The 19,705-nt window shown below is 34.7% G+C and overlaps 1 protein-coding gene across 1 annotated transcript in view; it reads left to right on the forward strand.

The window, feature by feature from the left end:
• The window catches only part of C2CD6 (C2 calcium dependent domain containing 6), a 98,079-nt gene that overhangs the window by 33,562 nt on the left and 44,812 nt on the right, over nucleotides 1-19,705 (forward strand). Inside the window, exons 8-13 of the mRNA XM_033111458.1 lie at nucleotides 210-289; nucleotides 6,651-6,797; nucleotides 12,248-12,353; nucleotides 14,192-14,258; nucleotides 16,050-16,093; nucleotides 17,433-17,726. Coding sequence (XP_032967349.1) covers nucleotides 210-289; nucleotides 6,651-6,797; nucleotides 12,248-12,353; nucleotides 14,192-14,258; nucleotides 16,050-16,093; nucleotides 17,433-17,726 — 738 coding nt within the window. The remainder of the gene's footprint in view (nucleotides 1-209; nucleotides 290-6,650; nucleotides 6,798-12,247; nucleotides 12,354-14,191; nucleotides 14,259-16,049; nucleotides 16,094-17,432; nucleotides 17,727-19,705) is intronic.

A 19,705-nucleotide genomic window follows, 5' to 3' on the forward strand; every position in this document is an offset into this window, starting at 1 on the left:
AATATTAAAGATAAAAAATTATTTAATGTATTGAAGATATTAATGTATCTTCAATAATTTATCAAGACATTTAGTGCTCGATAGATATTAATTCTTTCCTCCTCTCTTAATTTCTTTTCACCTTAATATGAATCATATAAGGCTTATTTAATAGCCCTGGAGCATATGTAACTAAACAGTATTAAAATATACTTAACCATTTTCTTCAGTTAAAATCTCTTCAGAAAATTATTGAGCCATCCATGTTTATGAACGTTGCACCACCTCCAGAAAGAACAGACCCCGTGACGTAAGTGTGTGAAGCCTTATTAACACAGTCAGATCATGTGGCATTTAAAACATTTAGGCTATTTGACATAGCATTTTTGTTGTATTAAGACATGGCCAGAATGGGTCAGAATCCAAGGTAAAGAGAGCAGTGAAGTGTTTTCCTTAAAAAGAAGGGAGAAATTTTGAGTTTCTGGGTAGAGCCCTGGAGAGAGGAGGTGAGGCGGTCTAGAAATAAGCAAAAGAAAAGAGGGGGTGCCAACTTCATGGATGAAGGAGGGAAGGGAGGGGTAGTCTGATGAGGAAAGTCAGCCAGTGGGATATTCCTTTTGTAGAAAGCAGTGAGGGACTTTTAAAATTAAAGTGTCTAATAGTTTTTAGTTTTCGGTTCTGCAGTATAGTAATGTTGCCCCCACTTCTACACACTTCAATTGTTACTTCTAAATCGTCAGCAAAAAGTTTATTTATGGTCAAAAAATGTCATTAGCAAATCCACAGTAACTTAAAATATAATATGTAAACCAGTGTTGAAATTTCAACAGTAAAAACAGAGCAAAGAAAAATGAGCACCTGAGAGAGAGATTTAATCTATAATTTTAAGAATAAGAAATGGAAAATTTCTGAAATGGGATTGAGGGAATTAGGTATAGGATGGGAAATTATATTCTGAAGTATTTATTGCCCTATATAGTCTTACCGACACTGGGTATTATCATTAAAAATAAATTTTGTTCATTTGATATTGGTGATTTGCTGAAATAGTAAAGTGGAATGTTTTTCTTACGTTTATTGATTGTTATTTCCTTATCTATTCATTTATTGATTCAATAAACATTTATTGCATGTATGCTATACCCCCAAGACATTGCAAATACAAAGATAAATGAGGCCTGGTCCCTGCCCTAAAGTAGCTCATGGTTTAATGCAAAGGTAACATGTAAAAAATACTATATACATAGTATAATACAAATGGGATACGCGCCCTCTAGAGGTAAACATAAAGAACTATTGGACATAGCCAAGGAACTTTTCACACCACTTAGGGGAGTTAGAAAGAAAGTACTATCAAGAAAGGCTCCACAAAAGAAACAGTGTTTGAAGTAAGACTTGGAAAATTAGTAGTAGTGCATCAGGTTGATTCTGTAAGGGTTAGGAGACACATTCCCCAAAGAGGGTACGTGTGTAAAAGGTGGGAGCCATAAGAGGCTACGTTGTATTGGAGAACAGTGAGTAGTTAGATGCGAGCGGCTAAGAGCATAGGAACAAGGAGGGAAGCAATGGAAGATGGAAGATGAGCTGGAGCAGTCAGCAGGGGCAAGATGTGGTGGTTAAGAGTTTATGCTTTAGATCCAGACTGTATGGGTTACTTACATCTTGGCTCTGCCATGTACTAGCTGTGTGACCTTGTGCAAGTTACTTAGGCTCTTTGTGCTTCATCTGTTGAATGGGATAAAAATAATTACCCAATTGAGTTACTGTGATGATGAAATAAGTTACATATAAAGCACTCAGAACATAGTAGCAAAAAGTGAAATGCTTGGTTGGTTGTTAGCTACTTACTAAAGTAATAAACATGTTATCATCACCGTCATCATTATTAAAGGTTTTTGCTTCTCAAATGTGAGTAAATTTTACTGTTTTGAATATTCAGGAGTGTGTCAGGGTAAAACGAAGGCACTGGAAAATATTGTCAATCTTTCTGGAGTATTACTTTACTCAAAAATTTTGAGAGGGAAAATGTTATATTAAAATTAACATCTACATATTATGAAATAAAATTTTTAAATTACATACATTTTTAAGATGACAGAGTACTTTCAAGAAATGATGTGTTTATGTCTAACTGCATTAAGGTACACCTCCAGAGACCTCCACTGCCCTCTACCCATAGGAGTTCTTGATTGGAAAAGTTTGGAGATGCTGCAGGAGATATATGGGTAGAACCACTGAAGAATTCTAAGTGGGGGAAATACCATGATCAGCTTACATTTTATAATGATTATATCAGTAGGATTGAATATGGACAGAAAGGGTTTAGGATTGGAGGAAGCTGTTGTATTTAGTCTACGTGAGAGATAATGACAATCTGAACTAAGGAAATGGATTAGTGGGTGTGACAATTAATTTTATGTGTGAATTTGCCTGGGCCATGGGGTACTCAGATATTGGTCAGACATTATTCTGTGTGTTTCTGTGAGGGTGTTTTTGGATGAGATTAAAATTTGAATCAGTAGATGGAAGCAGATTGTACTCCCTAATGCAGGTGGCCTTCATTCTAATAAGCTGAAGGCTAGAATAGAACAAAACAATCTGACCTTCCCCTGAGAAAGATAATTCCTCCTTCCTGACTGTCTTTGAACTGCAACATTGGCTTTTCCTGCCTTCAGACCCAAATGGAAACATCAGCTGTTCCTGGATATGGAACCTGTAGACCTTAGGACTAGAACTACACAGTTTGCCCTCCTGGGTCTCCAGCTTGCCAACTCATCCTGCAGATCTTGGGAGTTGTTAGCCTCTATAATCAAATTAGCCAATTCCCTATAATAAATCAATCTCTCATCTTATCGGTTCTGTTTCTCTGGACAACCCTGACTAACACAGATTTTGATAGTGAGAGTGGCCTAGAGGAACAGAATATTAAGGAAGAGGGTTTTTTAATTGGTTCTGTTGTTTCTGGAATTGGCTCTTTAATCCAATTGGATTTAAAAACTCTAATGACTCTATTTCTAGTAGTAAAAAAGAGCACTGATAATCCACAGCATAATCTGACAATAGAGATATGCCAAATATTACCATTGGGTACTCTTAATTAACTATTTATAAGGAGCAAAGATCTGGGTGACTGTGTATATGCAACTTTCAAACATTTTTGTCAAACTAACAAATATAACAATATTGGCTGGATACTCCTAATGTTGCTGGACAGAGTTGAAAAACAAAAGGATGAGTTCAAGGATTCAAATTCCCAGCTCAATCATTACATAACTGACCTGAAATAATCTATGTGTGCCCTTAAGGAAACCCGTATCTCCTATAGCCATGGGACTAAGATTGCTGAAAATCAAGCCCAGAATTTCATGCTATGACTGGCCAAATTACAACTCAAGTTGAACTCCCAACCTCTCAGCGTATCCACTGTTTACGTGAGGACATCTATTGGAATGGGAATTCCAACAAAATTTGGAATGGGAATATGGGGGAAGACCCTGATGAAGCTGGGGACATTGAGCCCCTAAATTCTGATGTGTCTTCTTTGCCAGTGGAAGTGACCTCTCAGCCCACACTGGAAGAGACCTCTCTACAACCAGCAAAAATGACATCACCATTTCCAGGGGTAGTGGCCTTTCCACCTCTCTCTGCGAGGATTAACCCTGCATTGCTTGAGGAAATAGGAATAGCCTCCTCTGAGGCAGTTGTCATGCGAGACATGCTGATTCTCCTCCTCAGGATCCACCCCCACCATCCCTCTTTGCTTCTAGGCCTATCATCAGACTCAGGTCCCAGCAGGCCCCTAAAGGTGAGGTACAAAGTGTGACCCAGGAGGAGGTAAGCTACACTCCAAAAAGAACTACTTGAGTCTTCTAATTTATAGACAGAAATCCTGGGAACATGCATGGGGTGGCAATAATGGTGCAAGGAACATAAATTTTGGATCACACAAAATTTATTGATACGGGCTCATTAGGCAGAGATTCTGCCTTTAATGTTACAGCTTAGGGAGTTGGAAATGACTCTGTTTGTTTGGTTTTTGGCTCAAACGTGGACCAAAAGATGGCCCACTGTGAGTGACTGGGAAATGCTAGACCTGCCTTGATTTAACATAGAGGAAGGGATTCAAAGGTTTAGGGAGATCATTGGTGTTAGAGTGGATTTGTCATTTGAGACCTATTCACTGACTCTGGGAGGCTCCAGAAGATATACCTTTCACCATGACTGTGAGAAATAAATTTGTGAGGGGAGCCCCATCCTTGAAGAGCTTTGTGATCGCTCATCTCTGTAAAACATATCTTACAGTGGGAACTGCAACTACTGAACTGGGAAACCTAAATGAATTGGGAGTAATTGGATGCTGAAGTGTCAGGGGCCATGTGATGGCACTCAACCACCAAAGGCAAGCTGGGAGTGGTTACTGTGATGGACAACAGAGTCAAAGCAGCAATTCGCATAGCCTGGCACACAGATCCATGATACTGGCTAGTTGCTCATGATGTTCCTAGAAATAAAATACGTAGGAAGCATACTAAATTCTTACTCGACCTGTATAAGCAGCAAAGTTCTAGGTCAAGTGAACCAAAGTCTAACCTGAATCATAAAAACAGTCACAGCTTCTCAGTCAGTTCCTAGTTTGAGCCAGTTTATAGCTTGAATGAAGGGGAGGCCTGGTCCCCTTGAGGAGAAACCCTGGCACACTGCCAGAAATTTATAATGTTAATCTTTCTCCCGGCTTTCCCCCAAAGGGAACTGTAGCACTTTACCAGGATAATTGTACATTAGAGAAAAAGAAGTAATCCAAGCTTTCAGACACTACTAGACACTGGCTCTGAACTGACACTAATTTCAGAAGACCCAAAACGTCACTGTTGTTGACCAGTCAGAGTAGGGGCTTATGGAGGTCAGGTTATCAATGGAGTTTTAACTCTGATGTATCCCACAGTGGACCCAATGGGTCTCTGAACCACCTGTGGATATTTCCCCAATTCCAGAGTGCATACTTGGAATAGACTTACTCAGCAGTTGGTGAACCCCTACACTGCTTTCCTGACCTGTGGAATCAGGGATATTATGGTGGAAAAGGCCAAATGGAAACCACTAGAGCTACCTCTACCAAGGAAAATAGTAAACCAAAAGCGACACATTCCTGGGCTTACAGAGATTAATGTCGTCATCAAGGACTTGAACGGTGCAGGGGTAGTGATCCCCATCACATCCCAATTCAACTTGCTTCTTTGCTTGCGGAGAAAACAGATGGATCTTGGAGAATGACAGTAGATTATTGTAAGTTTAACCAGATGCTGACTCCATTTGCAGCTGCCATGCCAGGTGTGGTTTAATTGCTTGAGCAAATTAACACATGTCCTGGAACCTCGTATACAACTATTGACCTGACAAGTGCTTTTTTCCTCCATACTTGTTAAAAAATACTGTCAGAAGCAGTTTGTTGTCTTCTGGTAAGGCCAGCAACACACCTTCACTATTCTACTTGAGGGGTATCTCCCCAGCCCTGTGTCATAATTTAGTTCATAGGAATCCTCTCGTCTTTCCCTTGTACAACATGTCACAGTGGTCCTTTATAGTGATGACATGATGCTGTTTGGACCAAGTGAACTAGAAGTAGCAACTACTCCAGACTTACTGGTAAGAAATTTGCATGTCAGAGGGTGGGAAATAAGGCTGAAAACATTCAGGGGCCTTTTACCTCAGTGAAATTTTAGGGACCTAGAGATATGAACTTGTCAAAATATTCCTGCTAAGGTGAAGAGTAAATTGGATCTGGCCCCTCCTAAACCAAAAAAAGAGGCACAGTACCTAGTGTGCCTCTGGATTTTGGAGGTGACATTCTCATTTGGATGTGCTACTCTGGCCCATTTACCAAGTGATTTGGGGGAAAAAAATTATATATATATGTATATACATATATACATATATATATGTGTGTATATATATATATATATGGAGGGAGAGAGAGAGACATATACATACATACATTATATATATACACATATACACACATACATATGTACATACATACATATATACATGTATATGTCGCAAGTATATTTTCTTCCCTCTCTTTCCTCCTTCTGTAACATAAGATATATTGACTATATATCATAATATTCAAGTATTGTTAACCTTACATCATAGTATTTAAGTTTTGGAATATCTAGGAGGAGAGTGAACATCACCCAACGACTTTAGTCCTATTCTGGAGGAAGGGGCTAGTGAGCTTTTCGTTGCATGTAGGATACTTGTGTCATGTTAGGTGGAATTATGACCTTATTATTTCCATTTGGAGATTAAATATGTTTTAAGGAGATGTTTATGGGTGCCGAGTTGACAAAGACTGGACTTTTGATAATTTCATGTGTCAACTTGACTGGGCCTCAGGTAGAGATTGGGAGAGAGATCTGGGCCAAGCACGTTAGGATTTCAGGTTCTTCTCTCCTTTCCCAGCCCTGCTGCCCATGATCTTAGTAGTAAGAGTACTCGAAAGAGTAGTTCTCTCAGGATTTCTGACTTCTGTCTTCTTTCCTAGTTCTCTCCTTTGGTAGTCCAAGGTGGAGAGGTGAACTTACAATACAAAAAAGAACGATTCTAAAGTGATAGGGACCCCCAGTTTTAGAAGTATAATTTCAATATTTAATGTTACTACCATTTTGCAGAAATGTGATTGTACCACAGCAAATAGAATACCCAGCATTCTTATCCCCGGACCTGAACGTCCCTGTTGGGATGCCAAATTCAGTGTCCCAGTGCAGCCAGACGCCTCTCGTGAGACTGACGAAACTTCAACAGCCACCTCGGGAAAGGTGAAAAACAAACAAGATTTTTAAATCTTATATATGTGTTATTTATATATTAATGTTTTCCTTTGAGACATGGACTTGGTAGTGGTCCAGAAACCTTCATCAGCGTGATATTTCATGGGCGCAGAGGCTATTCCTGAGTTTTGCTTATCATATGTAGGTGTTTGTTTTAAAAAGTCAGTGCTATGGCAAGAAAAGAGGTGAGAACTCATTTATAAAGTAGTGTCAACCTAAATAAAGAGGTAAACTGGGGCAATCTCAAAGTTGTCAAAAAGATGAGTTTATTCAGGAATAGCAGAGGAATTATAATTAAGGACATGTAAATTGTAGCAAGCTACAGATGAGTCCATTGAGGGCTTGCGGTAGGCTGTATTTATGGACAGGGAATGTAAAGAGGGGAAAGTTCAGTTGGAGTCTTAAAATAAAAAATAAATGGATACTAACTTTGAAAATTCGCCGAGCTGACAAAACCAATAGCCAGTCATACAAACAAAGCTCAATTCAGTTTATTTTGCAAGACCAACTTGACGTGGGTCATTTCTTCTTCATGATCTGGAAACCATAAGGAAAATTTCCCAAGGTTGATGTGAGGCAACCCCTGACCAATTCTCTATGATTTAAGAGAATTCTAATATTTTTAGTTTGCTGATAATTTATGGAAAATGAATTTTCAGTCCTTAAATTTTGTTTTTCTGCGGGCACATGCATGAGATTTTCCATGTTATATCCTTGAGTTCCATTTTAGATTGAAATTCTTTCACAGGAGAAAGTAGGTTTTATTTCCATATTTGTTTGTCTCAGTATATTTTTTGATTTTTCTTTTGAGTGCTTCTTTGACTCACTGGTTATTCAGTAGCATGCTGTTTAATCTATACATATTTGTGAAATTCCACTTTCCTCTTAGAATTAATTTCTAGTTTTATACCACTGTGGACAGAAAAGATGCTTAATATCATTTCAGTCTTCTTAAATTTGTTGACTTGTATTGTGGCCTAACATATGATCTATCTTGGAAAATGTTGCATGTGCGTTTGAGAAGAGTGTGTATTCTGTTACTGTTTGATGGAATGTTCTGCAAATGTCTGTTATGTTAATTGGATCTAATGTGTAGGTGAGGTCCAATGTTTCCTTATTGATTTTGTTTGGGTAATCTAACCATTGTTCAAAGTGGGGTATTAAAGTTCCCTACTGTTATATTGTTTTGCTGTTTATTTCTTCCTTCATATCTGTTGATGTTTGCTTTATATACTTAGGTGCTCCTATGTTGTATACATAAGTATTTATAAATGTTATATGCTCTTGTTGGATTGACCTCTTTGGCATTATATAATGACCTTCTTTATCTCTTATTACAGTTTTTGGCTTAAAGTCTATATTGTCTGATATAGGTATAGCTTCTTCTCTTTCTCTTGGTTTTCATTTGCATAGAGTATCTTTTTCCATAGCTTCCCTTTCAGTCTATGTGTATCCTTAAAGCTGAAGTGTGTCTATTGTAGGCAGCATGTATTTGGGTCTTAGTTGTTTTTTTCCTTTAAAATTTATTCAGTCACTCTATGTGTTTTGATTGGAGAATTTAGTCTATTTACATTTAGAGTAATTATTTATAGGTATGGACATACTATTGCCATTTTGTTAATTTTCTTTCTAGCTGTCGTATAATTTTTTTGTTCCTTTCTTCTTCTCTTGCTCCCTTCCTTTGTGGTTTAATGATTTTTCTGTAGTAATGTGCTTAGATTCCTTTCTCTTTATCTTTTGTGTATCTACTATAGGTTTTTCTTTCTGGTTACCATGAGGCTTACCTAAAACATCTTATAACAGTCTGTTTTAAGCTGATAACAACTTAACTTTGAATGCATACTAAAGCTCTACATTTTTACTTTCCCACCACCATTTTATATTTTTGATGTGATAGTTTGCATCTTTTTTACCTTGTGTATCCAGTAACAAGTTATTGTAGTTGTAGTACTTTTAATATTTTTTGTATTTTAACCTTCATACTAGAATTATAAGTGATTAATCCACTAGAGTTGTAAGTGATTCACCCACCACCATTACATTAGAGTATTATGAATTTAAATATATATTTATCTTTACCAGTGAGATTTATACTTGCATATGTTTTGATGTTACTTATTAGCATCCTTTCCTTTCAGCTTGAAGAAATCCCTTTAACATTTCTTGAAAGGCCAATCTAGTGGTGATGAACTCTTTCAGCTTTTGCTTCTCTGAAAGTCTCTTTCTCTCTCCTTCAACTCTGAAGTACAACTTCCAGGTAGAGTATTCTTGGTTGGCAGTCATTTTTCTTTTAGCACTTGAATATTTCATACTACTTTCTTCTGGCCTGCAAAGTTTCTGCTGAAAAATCTGCTGATAGTGTTATGGTGTCTTTCTTACATGTAACAAGTTGTTTTTTTCCTTCTGCTTTTAAGATTCTCTCCTTGTCTTTCATTTTTGACAATTTAATTATAATGTGTTCAGTATGGGTCTTTTGGATTAATCTTATTCCTGGGCTTCCTGGATTTGGGTGTCTGTTTCCATAGGGTATGGAAGTTTTCAGCTATTGTTTCTTTGAATAAGTTTTCTGCCCTTTTCTTTTCGTATTCTCCTATAATGCATATATTTGTCAGCTTGTTGGTGACCCATAAGTCACTAAAGCTATCTTTGCTCTTTTTCATTTTTTTTCTTTTTGCTCCAGTTGGATGAATTCCACTGTCCCATCTTTGCATTCACTGATCCTTTATTCTGCATCACCTAGTCTACACTTGAACGACTCTATTGAATTCTTCAGTTCAGTTATTGTATTCTTTAGTTCTGTGATTTCTGTTTGGTACTTTCTTATATTTTCATCTCTTTTGAAATTCTCTCTTTGTTCATGCATTTTTCTCCTGACCTCTAGGAGCATCTTTATGACCATTATTTTGAACTCTTTATCAGGTAAATCACTTATCTTTGTTTAATTAAGTTCTGTTATTTTTATTTTGTTGTTTTGTTTGGAACTTATTCTTCTCTTTAATCATTTTTCTTGACTCTATGTTGGTTTCTGAGCCTTAGATAAAATAACCACCTCTCCTAGTCTTGATGAAATTTCAGGCGATCTAAACCTTTTTCTCCTCAGGGAGATGCTGGGGGTTGGGAGTTCTTTCCCAATTGTGTGGTGCTGTGTCAGGGGTGAAGTTTATGGTAGAGTGTGTCTCAATCTTTCCTACCCTTTTTAATGTTGGTATTTTCTCATTTGCCCAATGTATAGGCGTTGCTTAGCTAGTTTCTGGATTTCTTTCAGGGGATTGTCCCTTTTAAGCTGTAGATTTGGTGTGTCCATGGGAGGAGGTGAGTTCAGGAGCCTTCTCACTGTCTTGGACTAGAATCCACAAATTTCTTTCATTTCTTGGCTTAATAAAACACAACTGCATTCTTATAATTAGTTCTACATTCAAACTGAGTGTCTCCCCAAGCTCCACCTGCAGAACTTTGACTTGTCTGGCTCATATTGACAGCAGTGGTTGCTGCTCTGCTTTCTGTTGCGTAACAGCACCGTGACCCCCTTCTTCGTAGCAGAATGAGTTCCACTGAATCGTCTTCCTCCTCTGCTCACTGGCTCACATGTATCTTTCTTCTATGCTTTCATAATCTAGGGATGTTATTCTGCTCCTTATTCTCTTTATTCTTATAACTGCTTTGGAATTTGGCCCTGGTAGTTCTCCGTTGCTCAGCCTTATGTGAAATTATTTTCCCGAGTTTTTTATAGAAGCCTTGGTTTAGAAAGCTTTCCTGTCTTCACAGAGCTCCCATTTCTGATGTTTTCATTTGGTGTTTAAAAAATAATGACTTGATTTCTAAGATTTTCTGGGGCTCTCTATGAGAATAGAGACCTGGCTGGTCAGCTTTGAGCACACACAGTGGTTACACTGCTTCAGTCCTTTTAGTTCTTACCATGAATCCTTTGTATTCACCCACTTTTTGACTGAGCAAAACCCGCCCAGTTTCAACTGCTATTCTTAAATTGGCGAGCTGTGCTATCCTGTGACTACCTGTGGGCTACTTGGGGTTCTCTAATTCTCAGATTTAACAGGTGCCCCTGTTATACCAGTTGATTTCTCCCATATATACATTGATATTATGAAGGTCCTATGTATGTTTTGGGGTTCACAGGGATACCTTGTCACATGATTTTGTTGTAAATGTTGCCCGTACGTTTTTGGGTTTGCTACCTAGATACTCTGAATATTTTTATGTAGATATTTGGGAAGATTCAAAAACTATGCTACCCCTGCTGCCATCATCTGCTTAGAATTTCCCTCTTTGGCTAAACTTTCATGTTTATAATAACTTACCTTTGGGGGAATTTATTTAAACAATTATATCATCTATAAATAACAATTTTGTTTCTTTATTCCTAATTTTCACTGTTTAATTTTGTTTTTGTTTTTCGTCTTATTATGATAGCTAGAAGCCCTGGTCAATGTGTGATATAAATGGCAAGGGTGGATATCTTTGTTTTATTTATGCTCTTTCAAGACAATGCTTTTAACAGTCAAGAACATTAACAATCAAGAACATTATTTACATAGGATTTTTGGTAGATACCATCCTATACCAGCTTCAGTAAATTCTTTCATTCTGTTCCTAGTTTTCTAAGAGTTTTTTATTTTAATCATGAATGGATGTTGGATTTTGCCAAATGCTTTTTCTCTTTAAATCAATTAAATTGTATTTGAATTATGTTTGCTAATGTTAATGTCAAAATATCCTTATATTCCTAGGATAAATTTGTTCATGGTATATTATCTGTATAATACTGGATTTTTTATACTAAAATTCTGTTATTTGTAACATTTGCATCTGTGTTTTTGAATGAGATTATACTAGTTTTCCTTTTTTTGTAATGTTCTTGTTAGGGTTTTATACCAAGGTCATAGTGTCCTCATGAAATGAATTGGGAAACATTCCCTCTTTTCCATTTACTTCTTCTTATTTAGATTATTAAAGCCTTTTGGATTAGAAGCTTTTTTTCTTGGATTAGAAGCTAAATTCCTATTTTTTCATTTGTTTTACTATAGAAGATATCATATGTATATTGAATAATTTATAAAATACGTATATATAGTTTTTATAATGAGACTAATATATATTGAATAATTTCTAAAACATGTATGTACAGCTTAAATAAAGATAAGACAATTGCCTAGATATTTATAATTCAGGTTAGGAAATACAGTGTCACCAATATTAGAAATGTGTTTTGTGTGTCCTTATAAGATTACATCCCTCTCCTCAACTTTTTGATGTAATCATTCCTTTTCCTTTGACTGTATCCTTAAGCAGTATATGTTGGTTTTTCTCTTTTAGAACTTGTAAAAATGAATCATACTGTATGTATTCCTTTGTGAATCTACCATATACAGTCATATGTCACTTGCTTTTTTAAACTATAACTCTATGATTTCTTTGTTCAGGCTGGTAAAAATGAAAAAAGAATATAGAGATCTGAGTACATGGGGAGAAAAAGCTACATATTTAGAAGGAATTCTTAACCCCAAATTGGAATATAATCAAACTAAGGTAATTAGCATAATACATTCTCCCATATATACCTTTGAATGCTTTTTATTAAAAAAAGATTATAGTAATTAAAAATGATGATCAGATATTACTTATGTTCTGGATATATAAAACGTTTTGGTGGCTCACACATTTTACTATTTTGATAATGTGACATTCAATAAATATTGGTTAATAATTTGTAAGATTTAGTTTTTAACAGCTTTGTTGAGATATAATTTATGTACCATACAATTTACCCATTTAAAGTGTTCAAGTCAGTGGGTCTGAGTGTATTCAGAGTAGTGTGCCCATTGCTACAATCAGTTTAGAACATTCTCATTACCCCCAAAAGAAACCCCACAGCCTTTAGGCTATACCCTCCAAATCCCCATTCCGCCCTGGCCCTAGTCAACAATGAATCTACTTTTTGTCTCTATAAATTTGCTTTTTCTAGACATTTAATATAAATGAAATCATGCAATATATGGTCCTTTGTGACTTGCTTCTTTCACTTCACATAATATTTCCAAGAGTCATCCTTGATATAGCATGTATCAAGGCTTCATTGGTTTTACTGCCAAATAATATTCCATTGTATAGATAATACCACATTTTATTCATCCATTCATCAGCTGATAGACATTTGGGTTGTTTTCACTTTGTACTTGTTATGAATAATGCTGTGAACAGTCATGTGCGGGTTTTTATGTGAGCATGTTTTTAATTTTGAGAGGTAGATACCTAGGAGTGGAATTGCTGGATCATATAATAATTCCCTGTTTAACTTTTTCAGTAATTGCCAAATTGTTTTCCACAGCAGCTGCACAATTTTACGTTCAACCAGCAATGTATAAGGGTTCCACATCTTCTCTACCACTTGTTCTTTTTTTTTTTTTTTTTAAATAGCCATCCTAGTGGGTTTGAAGTGGTTTTGAGTTGCATTTCTCTAATGACTAATGATGTGAGCATCTTTTCATGTGCTTACTGGCCATTTGTATATCTTCTTTGGATAAATGTTCATTCAAATCCTTTGATGATTCTTTAATTGGGTTATTTGTATTTTTATTGTTGAGTTATAAGAGTTCTTTGTATATTTTAGATACTAGACCCTAATCAGATATACAAGTAAGGTTTAAATATTTAGAAATGCAATCTAACCTATACATATTGACCTGGCAATAAAGGATTCACATGGATTTCAGTAGGTAGGCAAAACATTGACTAAGATCACAGCCTTGAAATGGTAGTTATATTGATATATTAATGATTTTCAATGCCTCTGCAATAATTGGGCCAAGTTGTGCTGCTATAGCATAAACTGATTAACATTTACTAATACAGAATTGGTAGTTTAGGGTAAATTTTGTGGGTTCTTCATTAAAGTGACTGTGGACTTTGGGTTCTTATTGAAAGATCAGTATTTTACAAGAGCCAGTAATCACTCTACCTTATTATAATTCTTCTTGGAATTTTGTAAAAAGCCACATCATTTTTTAACTCATAGGCCATAACATATTCCAATAAAAAAGTAATCTGTTTCCTGGGGATATCCTTTTATACTCCTTGAAGTTACATTACGTTATTTATCTGGTAATCTTTTCCTCTTGTACATTCATCATTCAAATACCCTATCAATTCTAGGATATCCTCTCCCTGGAAATTCAACTCCTAGCCAAGGTGTACCTTTCTTTAAAATAGAGCTATTTGGTTTGCTTTTCTCATAAACCCGTATCCTTCTTGTCTTCTATAAATTAAAAGAAAAATGTATTAGACGTTATGAAGGCAGAGAAAAATGTTTTAGTTCTTTAAACATTTCTCCAATATATTTCTTTATTTTTTTATTCTTTTACTTCTAGGGAAGTCATACCAACGAGGTACTTGAAAGCCAATTTGAAGAGAAGCCTGAAGATATTATAACATCAGGTTAATAAACTAATTTATTTTTGTATTCATTATTAAGATAACTGAAAACAGGGTGGTCATATAACAAACAGAAAATTAGTCATTTGCTTTAAGTGGATTTCATTTTTGGTTAAGGATGCATTTTGTTACAGTTTTGGAATATAGTATTTATTTTATAACACTTCAAAGAAAAGACTTAGACCTAATTCAGAGTTATTTTTAAATGTTCCTTTACTCCTTTAAGGACAAGAAAAAAGTTAAATCTTAACCATGATCTATGAAAAGGTGTTTTTGTTAAACATTGTTATGTAGAGCTATTTGGTTTCTTTTATGTAGAGGGTGTGTGTGTGTGTGTGTGTGTGTGTGTGTGTGTGTGTGTGTGTGAAGGGGGAGGAGAGAGAGACAGGAAATTAAATTAGCAGCTGTTCATGCAATCTTTAAAAAAATTTCTCTGTTGAAAGATTCATTTAGAAAGTAAGTTCAGATAGATGTATAATACTATATCTTTAAAATCTTGGATTCTAAAGGTATGGAATAATGATTTATTGTGATAAGACTTTTACCACAGTTTACTTTTCTACTTCCCTGGCTACCACAGGCTTTGATATATTTGTTTCCTAACCTCTGAGAATCAACCAGCCTAGCAGAGCTATTGCATCTTTAGCCCACTCTTCACCTGAAACATTCAAGTTTTAGGTATAGGGGAATCACATTTCCCTCTTCAATATCACTGTTTAAGATAGGAGGTTAACCTCTTTCACTGGTGGTGACCATCTTTTCCTTTTTTTAATTTACGTTTTTTCACTTATCCAGAGAGTTCAAGTTCCATTGGATCATCTAGTAACTTCTTTCATTTTGGTATTTCTAAAGCTTCCTATAGTTATAGTTAACATTTATTGATCACAGTGTCCTAGGCACTTTGCTGGGGTTATATAAATCAGCCCTCACAGTAATCAATTGAGGGCATTATTATTATTAATCCACATTTTTACAGATGAAAAAACTGAGGATCAAACCAATCAGAAGTCACACAGCCATTAAATGATAGAGGTTGAATTTGAACCTGTTTGACCCAAGAACTCAAGCATTTAACCATGTTGCCGTTCACATCTTATATATACTTGTATCATATCTATAAGATAAGCTATCATTATCCTATTTTACATATCCTATTTTACATAATGATTTACAAAATCATTATCCTTGATTTTACATAAAATCAAGGCTCAGAAAAATGAGCTGACCACAGTCATGCAGCTAATGGTTACCATATAAATTTTTTTACTACACTTATGCATTTCTTTGTATCTCAATTCTTTACTCCCTCTGTCTCCTTTTTAGGTTTTTCTTTTCTACTTGCTAAGTATGTATTCTTTATACTTCTAGGGATATTTTACAAGTGCTTCAGTCAATCTCTCTTGAATTGTCCTTTTTTCACTGGTTACATAAACTTTAGTCTCTTTTTCTAATCCCAACCCTATCACTGACCATCTGGGATTTGTTTTATTTCCTCTTATTTTAGTAAAAATACTGTATACTTGTTTTTATGTTTTATATCAATGGATCTGAAATCTTACCACTTATGTTTTCATTTTATTTCCACACTTGTGGATTTACCACTCCCCATCTTCCCAGAGACTCATCAGTCTGTCTTTGCTAAATAGTGTTTACGTTTGACTAGCTGCTTTGACTTAAATTGTTCTTTGTTCTTGGTGAGAAAAACTATAATAATATTTTATTCGTGTACATACATATAAATAATGTGTTTATTGTTTTATATATAATAAAATACTTCTATTCATTTATTGACAGATATCTTTCTTACAAAGGAGGAAGCTGAAACTATTCCAAGTGAGGTAAGGGAACTTGGAAGAGAACTTCTAATAGTTACCATTTTATAAAGGAATGAAATATTTGTAAATGGAGAAATATTTATAGGTGGAAAGAAAAAAGTACTCAAGCAGTTATTCAGGTTATCATTGTTATTTTTGTATGGCAATATCTGTACAATTGCATGATTTATTTAAGTAAAATTATACTCTTAAAGGGGAATTTTCAGCATAAAGTAGTAACATTTAAAAATACATGTGAAGGTAGAGGACAAAAGTGTTAACTAAGAGAAGAGGGAAACAAGTTAAAAAAAAAAAAGCATAGAGTTTTGCACAGTGATCTTAGAATTGGATGCCACAGACCGAACCATGTTCTTCACTTATTCTATATGGAATAATAATCTGTAGTTTGTAATAGAAATAAATAAAAAGTAGAGTTCACATTATAGTATTTGTTTTTATCTGATTTTACAAGTTATTCATTTCATAAAGTGGTAGATCCCTATTTAAACCAATAAAGAATAAAATATTTTTCTATATTACCTGACAAATAGGATTTAATGATTTCCATCCTTGGGTCAGTGGCTCCCAAATACCAGCATGTACTATTTTCCCCAGTCCAAGGAGAGAGAAGAAAAAGACACTATAGAGAATTTTCCATACAGCTAAACTTATTTAGCTTAACAGGCTGTCCTTTGTTATATGATACTATTCTTTGTACTATTTTGCTATTAGAATTTCCTTTGTGATATAGTTGTGTTTTTTATGACATGTACTATTTTGCTATTAAAATATCCTTTATTTTATGATGTAATGGTGATAATATAACAATAACCCCTCAATTTTCTATTTTGAGATGTTGCTGATTTATAAAATCTAAATATATGAGAACCACGGATTTATAAAGTAGTATGATCATTTTTATAAATAATATTCTATAATCCATGGTTTTAGGCAAGCAGAGAATTTCTTAACTCTTTTTTTTTTAATTGGAGAATATTGGGGAACAGTCTGTTTCTCCAGGGCGCATCAGCTCCAAGTCGTCCTTCAATCTAGTTGTAGAGGGCACAGCTCAGCTTCAAGTCCAGTTGCTGTTTTCAACCCTTAGTTGCAAGGGGCGCAGCTCACCATCCCATGCGGGAATCGAACCGGCAACCTTGTTGTTGAGAGCTCGCACTCTAACCAACTGAGCCATCCAGCCACCCCTTACCTTTTAAATAAGTAATGTAATAATTTAGAAATATCGATGGTAACTTATGATAAAGGATAAGGGTATAAATGATTTCAAGTCGAGTTTTGTCAGTTTTAAATATTGTCTAGTCAGTAATGATTAATTGGTAGTTTGTTTTATTGATATATTTTCTAGTTACTGGATAATGATGATAAGAAAGGCCTGACTCTACCAACTCTGAATCAGTCGAACCAAGATAATATAAATGTTGTTGCTCCTAAAAGTGATGAATCAACAGAACAAACAGATGCTCCATTAATCAAGATTCCTAGCCTGATGGTAACAGAAGAGAATGAAATACCACCTTTAGAGGAATGCCAGTCAGAAGTCGTAACAAACAGAAAAATGAGTAATATACTTTTTCAACCAGAACCAAAGTTAAAAGCTAGCTATCCAAACCTTTTAAAGACAGACCGACCTTCATCAGAGGTAATGTTGAAAAGTATCCCTATAAATCCAGGTGGGATAAAGAGGAGAAACTTAGATTCCTCTCCAACAGAAATTAGGTGGCCAATTAACAGTCTAAGCTTAGCTAGAAGGAAGAGCACAAGCTTAGTTTCCCCGGATTCAAAATCAAAAGGTAGCTTTCAAAGCCAAGATTCAAAGGAAGACCTTGAACTAAAGTATCTACCCTCATACTAGAAGTATAAGACTAGGAAAACAAAATAATTCACTTAAAAAAAATAAATTAAATACAAATAAATTGAAAATGCATTCAAATGTTTCTAAGTGGAAGCGTATCTAAGTGCATTAAACATTCCTGCCCTAATTATAATCATTAAGTAAGGGGGAAAAACTCTTAAACGAAAAGCAAAGTGGTCAGAGATATCGGTAATACAAACTAGTCTCATAGGTTGGTGTAAAAGTCAGCTGAAAGTGTAACTACAATAACAAAATGTAAATTCAAAGGAAATTTAAAAGCCTGGAAAGTTATTTCAGTGGAAATTTTTAATAAAATCATTATATAATAGGAAATAGCATATGCTCTCCCTGTTGTAAATAATTTTATAGTTTAAAATAAGAATTATCTGAATGTAAATTTAAAGGTACACCAGGGTAAAGCCTTTCTCAAAATGACTTATTCTATTTAGGTCTTTACATCTTATTGGAATTACTATTATAGGTAGCTCATAAAGCAATGTAAAAATATGTACTGGTCAGTGGGTAAACAGTCTGAGTGCTAAGTCAGGCTCTGCCTTTAAATATAATACTTCAACAAGTGTGAGCACCTAAATCTCTAGGCCTATTTCCTTATCTATTGAATGGTGGATCATACTAGGTCATTTCTAAATTCCCTTCCAAATTTCAAAAGATACAATTTTATTAAATACCTCTAGTTGGGGAATTATTCTTAATTACATAGATCAATAACCTAACCAATGTAACTGAAAAAGAGTAACATTCTTGTTTTTAACTGAATGTGAAAGTAATACAGTTGTTATAGAACATTTAGAAAATAGAAGTATAAAAGGAAAGATAAAAGTAGTTATAATTCTACTGTCTCATTTAACAATTTCATTTCCTTTTAGTCTTTGCTATGCAAATATATATATACCTTTTATTTATTTTTAAAAACTTAGATAAAACATATATATATATAATTTTGTATTGTGCTTTTTAAAACATTATATTATAAGCATGTTAACTGAATTTTCTCAAAAATTTACAAGATGCAGAATACGTTCAAATATGGATATTCAATGATTCTTTTAAACAGTTTCCATATTGTTGGACATTAAGTTTAAAATTCGTATCTTTTTACTTAACTATTTATTTGGATCTGTGGTTATCTCCTCATATATTCATAGAAATTGTATGTTGATAGATTGCTGTCCAGAAAGATTGTATCACTTTGCATCCTACCAGTGGTATTTGAGTATTAATGGTCTTTTAAATAATGGCTGAAACTTTTTCATGTCACTAGCCATTTTGATTTCCCCTACAAGTAGACAGATCATGTCCTTTGTCCATTTTTTCTGTTGAGTACTTTGTGATGTTTAGGTTTTATAATGAGCTCTTTTATTGTAAGGATATCAACCACTTGTATATTCATGGCACATATTTTTTCATAGCTTGTAGTTTGCCTTTTAATTTCTTTAAGTTAAATTATTATTATTATTATTATTATTATTATTATTATTATTAATTTCTTTAATTTCTTCCAAAATATTTAGTTTTCATTTGATAATTGAGTTATTTATTGCTGAATAACAAACCACTCCAAAACTTAGTGGCTTAAAATAACCATTTTATTATCTCCCAAGATTCTGTGGACTGACTGCTTAACTGGGCAGTTGTTTTGCTCTACTTGATGTTGGCTCATCCTGTAGTCATGTAGGAACTCTGTTTGGCTGGAACACTCATGATAGCTCACTTATATGTCTTACACCTTGATGGGAACAGCTGTA

The sequence above is a fragment of the Rhinolophus ferrumequinum genome, chromosome 8 (assembly GCF_004115265.2).
Source record: "Rhinolophus ferrumequinum isolate MPI-CBG mRhiFer1 chromosome 8, mRhiFer1_v1.p, whole genome shotgun sequence".
NCBI classification, from domain to species: Eukaryota; Metazoa; Chordata; class Mammalia; order Chiroptera; family Rhinolophidae; genus Rhinolophus; species Rhinolophus ferrumequinum.